Here is a 14409-nt window from a genome sequence, read left to right as displayed (position 1 = left end):
CACATGAATGATTAGTGAATCTAATAACATAAATCTGCTGAGAGTTTTGAAATCCTGATAGTGTCACGCACGTTCGCTATTTGCATTTCTAGCCTAAAAGGAGATTAAGTGCACAACTTATTTAGTTTATAAGTAAATTAGCCAAAGTACACAACACACTGTTATTACCTGGGACTCTGCAAGGCCTATGCATAATGAGAATATTAGATGCATTATAACTAGTGAAAACAGACTGCACAGTATCTGTAATCTTCTGTCTCCTGTCATAAGCCATAGCAGAGGTAGGATACCTCCTCTTCTACATAAACTGTATACGTGTTATATATCTGCACAAGTGTCATCAGTGTATGGTGTTTTAACTATACGTCAGTGTTCTGTTTTTATGTTCCTGTGTTCTGCATGATCAAGACGTCCTTTTGTTAGCTCGCAGAACTTAACACATCTTCATGTTTTTCCTCATTTTGATATTGTGCCATCTCTTATCTGAATATTTCCACATTGAAGGAACAATTTCACTAATTAGCATGTAGGGAATCATTGTTCTCATTTCTTCCTGTTAAAAGCAGATATCTGCACATTGTATGATGTAACTGTAGATCTGTGTTCTCATTTTGTGTTTTTACTTTCGGCATGGTTTAAATGTTGTATGTTAAGAAAATCACATCTGTAAAGAAATCATCGTCTTTGTTTTTGAATCTTTCATTGCTGATATTGTGCCATATTTTGCTAAATGTTTTATTGTTAAAAAACAAAGTGTTCTCACTACATAGTTATGACAGTGTTAAGTGTATGATTTATGGCTACCAAATATCAACTATTGGATATTTTTTCTGTTTTTTTTCCCCTTTTTTGATAAAAAAAAAAAAATCTTTTTTTTTTTCTTTTTTTTTTTTACCTGTGTGACACAGGTATGATTATCTTGGTACCTAACATGTTGTTACAAACATGGTTTCTTCTTCTCTTCTGTGAAGCTGTTGTCTATATAAAACTGTAAAATGTATTCTCCTGTAAAGTGACGTTCTGCGCTGTTCTGACACTGTCCAGTGTTTCCTGTTACAGACCAACATTTGCTTCCTTAACAAGTGTACTGGATGCTTCAAATGTGTACCTTGCACTGTTGAATAAAACAGTTAAAAGTCTTCAGCATGTTTTAAATTGAACACGAGCATCATGCACAAGAATAGCATTTTTTTTTTAATTTTTATTGTACTATTTACATTTGGACAGTCTGTCTCATTCAGCAAGTACACTGCTAATTTAGAGGCCAGTTAATATTTACATATAACACAAAGTTGCAGTCCAAACAAGTATTTAATAAATGCAAAAGCCAAAAGTTTACACAGTGCAGTTGGGAACTGTCAGTACACCTGCACTGTCCAGTAGTAACCAAGGGAAACCATTTGCTCACTCAACAAGTCACCTACTTGCCCCGACAACAAAGCTGTATCCGCCAGATCAGAAATTTGCTTCCCAGTCTTCCTCTGGCTCAGCACTGTGGGAGCACCGGCTAACCTCTGCATACCCGCTGTCCTCCACAACATCATGATCCTCTTCTTCTTCAGCGTCTAAAAAATACAAATGAACGACCAGTGTCACATCCACAGAGGCCATTCAGTTGTCAAATTCATTGGATAAGCAGAAGAGCAAGAAATAAACATTGCAAAGTCAGCTGTGCAATAAGCTGAGCGGTGACTGGGGAGAGTAAGCTTTGTTAACCACTTAAGATACAGTTGACAACTTAAATGAAAATAAGTTTTTGTCACATTTGCTTAAATTGGCACTACACACAAAAGTATTACATGAAACACATAGTAAAAAAAAAATAATAATGTCCCTTCGACTTCTCTGCCTCTAATGGCGTGTGCTAGAATCAGACTACAGTGCACCAAAGACAACCAATCAGAGCTGAGGAGTCTGTTTCACAGCTCATGAACTGTGGTCAAACTGTTAAACTTGGCAGCACTGATCAAATATGACTCAAGATTCTGTTACTGCATTGCTTACTTATCGCCTCAGATGTTTTCAGAAACATTTTAATGTACAGTTGAATGTTGTTGGTGCGGCCACTGTGTTGGAAATAGTCAAGCAACGCACCAAGCACTGCCCACCGACCAGACCAATTTTCTCATTTTACAATTTAACAGCACACAAATTATGTTTCTGAAAACATCTGAGGTGAAAGATAGGCAATACAGTGTCAGACTCTTGAGCCATATTTATCAGCTGCCTAGTTTAACGGTTTTACAGGAGCTCACTGGCAGTAATTGACATGACTGACAGCTGAGTTAGACACTCCTCAGCTCTAGTGGGTAGTTTTCATCTATGTGTGTTAATGCCATTATAAGCAATAAGAGAAGGAGGAGTATTGTTTGTTTCACAGATTTTCTGTCTCATGTAGTTACCAACTACAGCTTTAACCACCAGGACCCATAGTGTAGAAAATGGTTCATAATTATGAAGCATTTCAAAAAGTCAAAATGGTGACATCTGCTGGGCAAACTTTGGTATTGCATTTGTATTGTAGTCAGAATGTAAGTGGTGTTCCTGCTGTTGTCACAACTATACTGCTGTTTTGTTCAGTAAATGTTAGACTATAAAAAGGAAGCACTTAAGCAAAGTCTACAGGTCTGCTTGTGGCAGACTGACACGCACATATGTTCAAAACCAGTGTGTCACGTCTCTGATGAGAGTGTTATGAAACGGGCTTTGCTTGTGATTTTTGCCATGTTAACGCGAGGCATCAATATAACCTGCAATGGCACCTCTGCTTTGAAAACTGGATAGTCGATCCTACTTCAAGCGGAACATCACCAATGGAGAGGAAACATATACACAACAAGAAAAGTATTTTTTAAGTCCAGATGAACAGCTTTTTTAGCAGGGTTTCTCAAATTTAAAGCAAGCTAGAGCCGAGGCTTTTTAAAACTTTTATTCCACTTGAAATGAAATTCAAGACCAATTTTCAATAACTTAAATAAGGAAAACAGCCAACATCAATTACTTAGGGTTAGGGACAAATTTGCCCAAATGTTAATTGCTATTTTGGTTCAGTAAAATTTAGAATATCTGCTTGAAGGGTTTAAAAAAAAACCTGTAGCATTTGCAGACCTGGAGGAGATGAGCGTCGAACAGAGGTGGAATTACCTGGCCTCTGATGGTGGGTTTTCTCTGTGATTTTTTTGGGATGCAACTGCTTTGAATCCAATTGTGCCACATTTGAAAAACTTTCTGCATGAAATACATTAAGCCTTGTATGTATCACTTAGTACCACAAAATCTTGATTAAATAGCCTTTTTTCTCGCTTAATCTGCACTTGCCCAGAGTAAGGTGACAGCTAGAAAGAGACAGTGGATCCTCTGCTCTGAGTATCCTAGCTGGAAACAAAATATGATTGTTGTTGGCTCTGCTTTCCTTTTCTGCCTGATGCAAGAGGCATTTCGCATTTTTTTTCCCCCATAATTTTTTTTGTCAAATTCTACAATGTATCATAAGGGAAAAGCAATTTGTAATATCCTACTTCTCTTGTCTTAGCATTACTAAGCCTTTTGAAAAACTGATTTAAGACATTTTAATACCAATTAAGGCCTTATTTTTAAATGAAGGACTTTTAAGACTTTTAAGGATCAATGGGAACCCTGTCCAAAGTATCTACTGTAGCTTCAGAATCATGATGTATTTGAAACAGGAAACAGGATAGGCAGGCAGGACATCACGTTGGGAGGAATTTGATTGTTGAATAATGGGCGTGTCATAACAAACAAACAGGCCGCAACACTGTACACTGACGGAATGGCAGTATCTGTCAGGGAGACAGATGAAGCCCATTGTATGATTCATGTAGTTGCTGAAGCAGTCCACTGTAAAATGCCTTGTGCATATCTGGAGCTGTCACAAATACCACTTTCCTCAAAGTGAATAAATTTTAGCCAGTGGTCCCGTAGCCACGGTGTCTGAATGTAACAGAAAAAAAGTGCAAGGTGGCAAACACCTGAGGACACACTGACGTACCATTGCTACCTATCTAACTAGGTCAATGCAGTTAAAAGTTGGAGATTGATTCATGGTTGGATGTTGTATTTTTGTTTGAAATACGTTGATACAAACTTATTTAAGCACACATCATACTTTGTTTTACAGAAAGAAATAATGATGGGATTTTGCTTCAAGATTTTCTCTAAATATATTGTTGAAAAGGAGCAAAAAATGACCTGAATGTGATCTGAAAGGGTTATAAAGAAATTCTGCCTTTCATCTCGACTTTAACTTTCACGTCTTATTATAATAAATTTTTCCCTTCTCATGAGAAATCTTTACTTTTTACAGATAGAATAAAACAGACATAAAAGTGATCAAATATAACAGTACCTTGTTCCTGGACATTTAGGAGCACAGCAGAGCCGTCCTGGCTCAGCCTAACTTTGGGGTCGTCCATAAGGAAATGGCGGAGATTACTAAGACTTCCACTCAGGGCATTGACTTTGGGGCAGCAGGACCACAGCACAGCCAGAGGTACAGAAACACACCTGCAAGCATACAAAAGATGACAATTTGATATGAAATCCTGATGATAGCATTGGTGCCATTTCAAAAAAAAAAAGAAAAATTCAAACAAAAGATCAATGATGACATTTGTGAGAACTGCTGTTCACTAGCAGCTACATGAAAATAGACGTGCACAAATATTGAAATTTAAGGATATAGGAGTTTGGAAGATAACAGTTCCAGATAACAGTAAACTAAGTTGTTATGGTGAAGCATGAAATGTAATGAGACAACTGCAGGACAGGAACATCTTCACAGAAACAAGGCCTGTGTTAGTGATCTGTTTGCCACAAACTGCCTTCTAACTCGCCGTGGCCACATTGTTCCTCCCCATCTTCCTAAAGGAAACACACCTGCACGATCTGCAAGACTCCTGTCGTCCTAGGCCATTTCTCCAAAACACCTGTTGATCCTCTCCTTCCTGTTGCCCTGACACACCTCGGTCCCACTGCTCCACTGGCGTTTTCACCTCAGATGCACATGCTGCTGAGAAGAGAAACATGCTGTAAGCATTTAACGTAAAATTTAAGGGACCAAGAACATTTTATAAACAGTCATACAAAACACTGATATTCTGGAGAAACTGCTGATACTGAGAAAACACACAAAAGCAACTAAACTAGAATTACCGCAAACCAATCAGTTACAGTTTACATCCATGTCTGTCCAGACTCATATGTAGCTATGACAGTCGACAAAGCTTTAAATATGGATGTTGCTGCAACGTAAATGCTTCATACACATCTTCAATTCAGCAGCACAGACCATCTGTCCAGTCATTAAAGATGGACACCCAAGATAAGTGTCATCAATTCAGTATCTGACCAAATGTCTCCCCTTTATGTTCTGATTTTTGACTGTCGCTTTTTTGGCTCTGTTGCTTTCAACATTGGTTTTCATGTTACCAAACGTATACACAACTTCTTTTAAGAATGAAGAGCAACTGTAAGATGTTCACCTGTCTGTTTCTCCCCCATCTCCATGTCTCTCTCTGACGCTCCGAAACATTCCTCCCCATCTTCAGCCTGGCGCTGTCTCTCACCAGTTCTCTCCTCCATCCATCTACTCTTCAGCTTTTCTGCCCAATACAACACCTCACTAACCAGGACCCTCCGCAGGATGTTGTTGTCATGCAGACTGGGGTAGTTTACACTATACAGCTAATACACAAACATGCGAAAAATAGATATAGGTCACAATATCAAATTATCATGGAAACCTGGGTAAAATTTTTACTGCTCCACCACACAAAGGGAGCTTATATATATCGAGTACCTGATGTGCTTGCCTATCATTAACAGTGAGTCAATTATTTATCAGTCAAGTGTGGAAATAGTTGGCATTTGTTGCCTGTAACTGTTTCGTTACACTGAAATCACAGTCTGTGACAATCTTGACTCTGACGGGCTAGTTTACACATCTATAATTCAATTATTTTTTCACTTTGTGTTAATTACAGTTCTCTATTGTTTTTAGAGGGTGGTGAAAGTATCTCAGTACATATGCAGACTATTGAGACTACCCATGTTGTAATTGTCAACAGTCACCAGCAGAGGTCAGCAAAGATCACCACTCACCACTGTCTTATCTGATGATTATGTTCTGGGGCTTATCTGGACATAGGAGTTGTAATACAATATTACTCCTACCATGTCCACAAAAGCTTTACTTCTTCTTTCAAATCTTAAGTCACATTGATGCCAATTGGTGCATACTGAATAAATTAGGTTAATTAATGAACAAAAGCAAAAACCCTACATGAAATTTTAACATCTGTTTGCTGTTTCCATATTCACTAGAGCTTGTAATAAAGGATCTGTCCACTTGTTTATCAATAAATGTTCATATTAGGTATTCCTTTTCCTTTTTTGTTAGGTATAATAAACAGAAAAAAGTGGTGTGACTAAATGAATCTAAATTTTTCTCACTGAGTGAGAGGCACTGTAGGAAGGTTAAATGAAGACTCAAAGCCATGTTCACACAGTCTACTGGATTATATTTCTTCTCCAAGAGTAGGAATTGTGTGAGAACAATTGGAAATTTTGTTATGGGGTTGATGTGTTGCCGGTCAACTGCAAATTTACTATGAAATTAGTTAGGGTTATTGTTAATATATATCAGCAGATTTGAGTATACTGTGTTTGGAAAAAGGTACTGAGCTTGTTTGTATTGGAAAATGGATATTTACATTTTTTTTAATCAATTGATGGGTTAAGATGATTTGTTGTAGAATTATTTGAAACAACTGCTATAATATGATATGTTGTGTATTTACGGTCATTAATTTGAAATTTCTGTATCTGCTATAAGTCCATTTTGAAAGTTCACACACTGAATAAGTCTCAGAGATTACAGGTTGTGTCTTTGAGGACTGGGCCAACATGATGCCTGACTCAGGAATGACTGATCTAAAAAGGAGTTCACTCACCAGTGTGTATGAAAACACATCCTCAGCATCATCACCCAACAACATGCTGCAACTCTCACTCCCCCCGAGCCGCTGAAACACACCAATCTGGGAGCAGAAGCCGACCCTCTCCTGCTGACCTGGTGGTGCCTGTCCAACACCAGTGAACTCCACCTCATAACCATATTCCAAACACACCTTCAGAGCCCTGAGGAGGAATGTAATGTTGAGAAAAAATTCAGTGTAAATCTTTATTGTTCATTAAGGGATACTATGCTCGTTTTCAGGTTGACACATGCATTTGGGTTTCTACTAGAACATTCTGCATGCTATAACAACACCTGTAGTCATGTCTGAAAATGGATACATGATATTAGATAAAATGTTTGTAGCAGTTAAGACCTTACAAATTCAAATTTAAGACTATTTAATGACTTTTCAGGCCTCATTGCTGTAACAATGAATTTAAGACTTTTTATGGACCTGCAGACACCCTGCAGACATGTTCCAGCAGGAATGAGATCTGGAATCGGGGAGAAATTTCTGCGACCAAGTTTACATGTTTTTCCTGATGCCTGCATGTTGCTTCATTTAGCAGTGTGGGCTACATAATGTAAACACTTGCAGTAGCATGCCTGGAGCAAGTGACCATATCAAGAAAATGGCAAACCAACATACCAGGACTTGAACTCTGCTCTGGTCCACTCAAACTTATGGTCACTGTGCCTAAAACCTGACAGTCCAGGAAGAAGGGGGTTGAACTCAGAGTTTGGGGTGCTGACGATTACCGCCCCTGGGCACATGTAACCAAACACCACCTCGGAGAAGCGCTCCACATCAGCAAGAGTGAGGTGCTCGATGCTGCAGACAGCCAGGGAGGAAACATGGTGATGAATAATGGCACAGGGGGACCCAGAAAAACAGAAAGATGACAACCACACAGACAGAGAGAGAGGCTGAGTAAACATGGGGAATAAGTAGAGAAACAAGAGAGAGAGACAATAATACATTGAAAAATTATGAAACAAAACAAAATATTACTAGTAGCTGCAAAAGCATGAAAACTTAAAAAGATACTGAACCTAAACAGTCAAACAGACTCTTACAGCTCTATACTGGTCACCAGATCAAATCCTCTGAGGCGGGCGTCTTTTTGTGTGACTGAGCCCTGGTACAGCTCAACACGCAGCTGATCGTAACTTGGCTGCAGATAGTCAGTTGATACAGGTGCTAACCCATGCCTGAGTGAAAGATAAAAGCAGAAAGTACACATTATCAGTCCATTACTTATCACAAAGACCAAGCTCTTACCCACCAAGCAGGTGGAAAAGAGGTTATGAAAGGCAGTTGGCTTTTTTATTTGTCACATCCAAATGATAAAATGACTACACTTATTAAGCTTGACAATTAAAGGTTCTGTATGCAACATTCGAAGCCTTAATTTAGCAGTAAACCACTGTTTGTTGCATAAAGATATAGTGGAGCGATGGTACCCGGAGCAGAGAATGAAATCATGCTACCTCTGTGTGTGCTGTGATCTGAGCCTTTCCGGGGTTTGTTGTAGTAAGCAGTAGTCTCTCCCCTGGTTAATAGTTTGCTGCATCAGCACTGTTGCCATCTTTTAGCACTGTTTATGGATTTAGCACTGTTAGCTTTTAGATTCCAGCTCAGTCACCTCCATGTTAAGAGCCGTGTGCACACAGAAACTCGTACGCCCTGAATTTCACATGGAAAAATGTTTTGCACAGTCGCTCAAAATCATTTTACATATTTTAGAACATCTGATATTCTGGAAAAGACACTACTAATATTTCATTTGGACCTGAGACTTGAAAAGTTAAAAAAAACAAAACAAAACAAAAAAAAAAACAGTACTGTAGGTGAAGGTATTTTTTTGTTGTTGTTGTTTTCTTCTCGAAGGTTTCACTTGTGGTGCACAAGTCCAGACTAACCTAAGCTTTCAGTCAGTTAACTGATTTAACGGTAAACGGGCCCCTAACCCTTTAGCACAGGGATATGATCATGATGTGTTATTGTTATCCTGGGTTGAAGCTAGGCCTGGGCGGTATGACAAAATTTTCATATCACGTTTGTTTTTAGAAATCATATCGGTTTCACGGTATTTAACAGTATTGTGCTCAGGTTCAGCTCACTTGACATGCTGCTGTGTTGTGCTATGGCCTATTCAAGTGCTGGAATTTGTTATTTACGTGACAACGCCTGAACGCAACACAGGCTCCGCTCTATTAGTGCCTTGCTGGGTTATAATTGTCTCGTACTCGGGTTGGCTTCAGTCAGGAAAATGCGGCCCGAGCCGTATTCTAGTGTGCTCACCTGTGTGTGTGTGTGTGTGTGTGTGTGTGTGTGTGTGTGTGTTTGTGTGTGTGTGTGTGCGCGCACATTTCTGTGTGTGTGCGCACATCGGAGTGAAACTCCGCCATGTGCGATACAGAGAGCAGAGGAGAATTGTAAACGTGTGACGATGTAGAGACATAAATGACATGCCATCATGTAAATAAGATAAATAACATAAGGCTATTTAGTTTGTTTAATAAAAGGACAAGGTATAGACCTGTTCTATAGGCCTGGATGCATCTGTAGCGCCAAATAATACAACGGTAGTTTCTAAAGAGCTAAGACGAGAAAAAAAAAAAGTAGCAGCGGTGCGCAACTGCTAGCTGCATATAGGGGAAACACTGCTCTTTTTGGTATGAGTTCTTCTGGGTCATCGTGTTCTTCTTCAGCAACGTGTACAGTTGCGTCGCTTTCAGGACTCTCTCCAGCAGCCATTCTAGCCTCTAAACTTTTCTCTATGCTCTCACTCTCGCTGGCTCTAGCACGCCTGTGGTGTTCAGCAGTGAAATGGTCCTTGCTGAAACACTTTCCCGCCGCACACGTTCTGGACGTTGTTTGGGCTATTTACTGGTATTGCGGTACATGAAAAATTCATATCATGATGAAAATAAATACCAGTTTTCGGTACAAACCGGTATACCGCACAGCCCTAGTTGAAGCATTGCATAACATCCAGAAGAGTTTTTGCAGAATGTTATGATGTCACAGTGAAGCTGACCTTTGACCTTTTGGATATAAAATGTCCTCACATTATATTAGATGTTTGTGTGCAATTATGAAATAATTAGTGAAAGAATTCTTGAGTTATGGCAAAAAAAACAAACATGTTTTGTGAGGTCACAGTGACCTTTGACCAAATTTTCATCAATTCATTACTAAGTCCAAATGGACATTTGTGCCAAATTAGAGGAAATTCCATCATGGTGTTCTTGAGATATCGCATTCACAACAATGAGATGGACGCAGGTACATAGTGACCTTGACCTTTGACTACCAAAATCTAATAAGTTCATCTTCAAGTCAAGTAGACATTTGTGCCAAATTTAAAGACATTGCCTCAAGGCATTTTTGAGATATCTCACTCACAAGAATGGGACAGACAGATGGAAAACCTAAAAGCATAATGCCTCCAGTCAAGGCCATTGCCAGTGCAGAAGTTAAAAAAACTAAATTTGTTATTGGAGTTTTCTGATATGGATATGGTGAAATATGTAAAAATTAGTTGCATTGACTACTTTATGTAACTTTTCATACATCTAGGGCTGCAAATATTTTTTGTTTTCAATATTGATGTTTTTTGCAGATCAAGCCATTAGTCATTTAATCTTTGCAATGTCAAGAGGACAGTGAAAATGCCCCTAACATGCTCTAGTGATTGGACAGTCCAGAGCCAAACATTGTTAAAAAATACCTTTTGTAAAAAGATCCTTTAGATTCACATTTTAAAAGCTATACCTAATGAATATTTGCCATTTTTCCTTGATTAAACAACTGAAATGATAAACTAATTATCAACACCACTGCTGATTATCTTTTTGGTGATAAACTCATTGATTAATTGATTAATTTCTTCAGCTCTGCATACATCAGCCATATTACACCATGTAGCAAGTATTCATTCTTTGATTTACCTTTGATTTTAAAAACATACATACATCTTTTTTTTCACTATGGCACCTCTGATGTCCACTCCAACCAGCAGTTCAATTTCACGGTGAAACTTCAGTTTTTGGAGAAGGCTGCACTCACTGCATCCCAAGTCGACCACCTGAGAGGAGGGGGGGAAATAAGATGATTTATGCTAATGAATAAAAGCTAGAGTAGTGGCCTTAATGCTATTAACTTCATTTAACACAAAGTAACATTACATCCACTTGACACAACATTTACATTAAACTGAGAAGCATTATAAACGATATTTTGGATGCCAAATATTTTAAAATCGGAAGGACTACAAATGAACATCTCTTTTGCTGGTGGGCCTTGAATGCACATATGGTGGAACCACCCCAAAAAAATGCCACACTGAATCTGGAAAACCAGGAACTTGGGTTTACAATTAAGATGTCTTCAGTAGTAAGCTGTACACAGATTATTCTTTATTAGGAAGTGATCAGATGTCCTAAAAAGGCAGCAACATGTGTCAGTTGTTGAAGGGGGATACTTTTACTGGCAGACTACTTTTAGGGCTATCCCCCATTTGCTGGGACAACAGAGACTTCTCCATGATCACCAAGGTCATTAGGCATGATCTTAAGTACACCCAAGATAAATATTTGATAGTAGGGCATGATCAGTACATTACAGTGAGGGGATAGCCTAAATTTTGTAGCAAGTTGAAAATGCAGTCTGAAAGACTGTTTCAACAGCAAACTCTAGTTGATAATATGACATTACATGACATATACATTAAACAATACACGTCGCTTCTTTACAGGTAAGTTAATGCAGGTCCACTTTCACTGGATGCACGCGCGCTCCCGCGGGCCAAACTGCCAAGGGCACACTTCCTATCATTGGGTAACGTAAGCTACCTTAGCACGACACCTGCTAGTGTTAGCTAGCTAAAGTTAGCGACCGCGGTTACCCTAACAAACTTCAAATGAATGTCGACTTTCAAGTTGAGTCAAATATGTTTCCCGCTAAGACCTCAGCCTACTTTCTACGGTTTGTTCCTCTTCACAAAGTTCAAGTTAACATGGCAAAGAACCCAGAGCATCATGAAGAGCGTTTCGCAAACGTTTCTTTAACAAACGTTGGTTTTGAATTTAAAGCGATAAATTTGTTTCTAAGATGGTTGTTACCTTCTTGGTTTTGTTCCTCTTGACAAAGTCGATGACAAACTGATGTCTCTGCCTGTGAAGCGGCGGACTGAACATCGGCTCCATCTTTGCCGTTTATTCAACCAACGTCTGCAGCCCCGCCGGACAGCAGAGGGCGCTGTAATTACTGAGTGTTGACTTTTTTTTCTTTCTTTTTTTTAAACTTTGAGTTATTCTGAGAAAAAGAAATAAAACTTACTCAAGACAAATTTGTGCAAATAAGATGATGATGATCCTTAAACTGTAAAAATATGATGACCCCCTGTCTTTTCCTCTAACACCGGCTGGAGGTCAAACTGAGGTCCAACTGTAGCCTAATGCTGCATTCACGTGCCCCTCGAATGTTCCAATTTCCGGGTTGTGGAGTGTTCTTCTGATTTTGTAGTTTTCATGAGCTTTAAATCGTAATGTGGAAACAACATGGACGCTACAAAGAAGATGTGTTGTATTTTATTGCTGAGAGCATTTAAACAACATGTTGATGACAATTTTAAGTTTTATATGACAAACTGATTTTGACCCAGAATTGTTGCTGCACCAGTGCATCCCCTTAAGCTATTAAAATATTGCTTTACCTGACTAATACCAATAAATTAATTTTATTATTAATCTAGGTCAATCTATACAGGGGCGTCAGTGGCTTAGTGGATAGAACAGGTGCCCAATGTAGCCCCAATTTAAAATGTATATTTTTCTGTGTTTTGCCCATAAACCACTTTTTAGATGCTTTTAAGTTGATTGTGTGCGGAGTCACTGACTTTAATTCCGCCTCAGCTCAAATTAATTAAAATACTCACTGAGAGCCTACAAATGATTTCTGGAGTTGTAAAATTTTGCAAAGAATAATTTGTGCTTTATTTTATTTATTTATTTTTATCATAGATCATGCACAAAAAATAAAGTCAAACAATGAGGAGAGACACCTTGAGACATGTTGTAACAGATTTAGATGTGACCTCAATTAGCTTATACTGCACTGCACCACATACACACAAATTCAGTACTGATTAACTCACAAATGCCAAAGAGAATTTATATTCCCTAAACTGAGAAACATGTCATTATACAGCTTACTATGGGCCATGTTGCATCGCAGTTTGTTCACACCTTTATGATAGTTAATGAGGTTTCAAACCACAGGGGCATTTCTCCAATCAAAGGTGAGAGAAAAACACTGTTTAACATTAGCACATCATTTGTTCCCCTCATCAAAACATGATGTAAACAGGGAACGCTGTATCCTCAAAACTGTATGGGCTGTTTTGGTGTGTTGGCTCACTTATTCCAAAATTCCGTCACAGGGCCATAACCATGGATCAAAACAAAGGGAAGTGGACAACAGACCATAGTGCACTTTTGTTCTGCCTTATTAAGTTAATTTCGTAACATTTGAAACCTCACTTTGATGTACTCTTTGAACACATGACACACCAGTGCTGTCCGCCACAGTTTCATTTATAACACTGCCATTTACAAAGACTCAGAATTTAATGTAACCATGCCCAATATACAAATGTCACACATAGAAACTGAGCCAATATGAAGTTTAAAAGGTACTCAATGCACCAGTCAAGTTTCTCTTACAGTTCACATTCATGTTGTGACGTCGAGTAATGGCAAGGAAAGTGTTTAATGCAGAATATTGTGATATCACAGTGAAGCTGACTTTGACCTTTTGGATATGAAACATCATTACTTCATCATTTTAGGAATTATTGAGTTATAGCCAACAACATGTTTTGTGAGGTCACACTGACCTTGACCGTTGACCACCATAATCTAATCAGTTCATCGTTCAGTCCAAGTGGACGTTGTGCCTTATTGAAATTCCCTGAGGCCATTCTTGAGATACTGCATTCACGAAAATGCGATGAATGGACATATGAATGTAAGGACAGCCTCAGCTACAGCTATCGCCGGCATGGAGGCATAAAAAATCTCCTTTTTTCATTTATCGTAATGATTCTACAGCTGGTTGGGCCCAGGTGTGTTGCTCGAGACCCAAAGAAGCGCAGTGTTGAGAGTGAAGTGTCTGGATGAATGTTCTTGAGAAACCTGCAAGCAGCACCACAACAGGCCAAGCAGTTAAAGTTCCTGTTCTGAAAAGGCAGGTGTTGAATGGGCACTGCACTAGTTAAATAAAATGTCAAATGAGTGTCTTTTATTTAACGAAACTAACAGTGGGAAAATCTGATCAATACATCTTTGCTGACATTAAAGCAGCAGTTGATTTTTTTATTGCCCCCTTTAATTATTTCTTTTTTATTTGTAGGATTATTTTT

At 38.7% G+C, this 14409-nt stretch overlaps 1 protein-coding gene across 3 annotated transcripts; it reads right to left on the bottom strand.

Annotated features, from left to right (window-relative positions):
• Nucleotides 1-1227: 1227 nt before the first annotated feature.
• On the bottom strand, nucleotides 1228-12452 carry henmt1 (HEN methyltransferase 1). Of its 3 annotated transcripts, XM_049587103.1 has the most exons (10): nucleotides 12327-12345; nucleotides 12110-12245; nucleotides 10961-11073; nucleotides 8057-8191; nucleotides 7629-7811; nucleotides 6972-7158; nucleotides 5502-5703; nucleotides 4897-5029; nucleotides 4367-4524; nucleotides 1228-1565 (listed from the first exon to the last, which is right to left on the bottom strand). In XM_049587103.1, exons 2-10 carry the CDS (start codon nucleotides 12191-12193, stop codon nucleotides 1456-1458), a joined length of 1305 nt encoding a protein of 434 aa, XP_049443060.1. In that variant the 5' UTR covers nucleotides 12194-12245; nucleotides 12327-12345; the 3' UTR covers nucleotides 1228-1455. The 3 variants fall into 3 exon arrangements, with proteins under 3 accessions (XP_049443060.1, XP_049443059.1, XP_049443061.1); XM_049587102.1 differs by having other exon boundaries at nucleotides 12110-12452; XM_049587104.1 differs by having other exon boundaries at nucleotides 4897-5026; nucleotides 12110-12452.
• Between the last annotated feature and the right edge of the window lie 1957 nt (nucleotides 12453-14409).

Source organism: Epinephelus fuscoguttatus, linkage group LG10 (assembly GCF_011397635.1).
Source record: "Epinephelus fuscoguttatus linkage group LG10, E.fuscoguttatus.final_Chr_v1".
NCBI classification, from domain to species: Eukaryota; Metazoa; Chordata; class Actinopteri; order Perciformes; family Serranidae; genus Epinephelus; species Epinephelus fuscoguttatus.
This window is presented reverse-complemented; position numbering and strand designations above follow the sequence as displayed.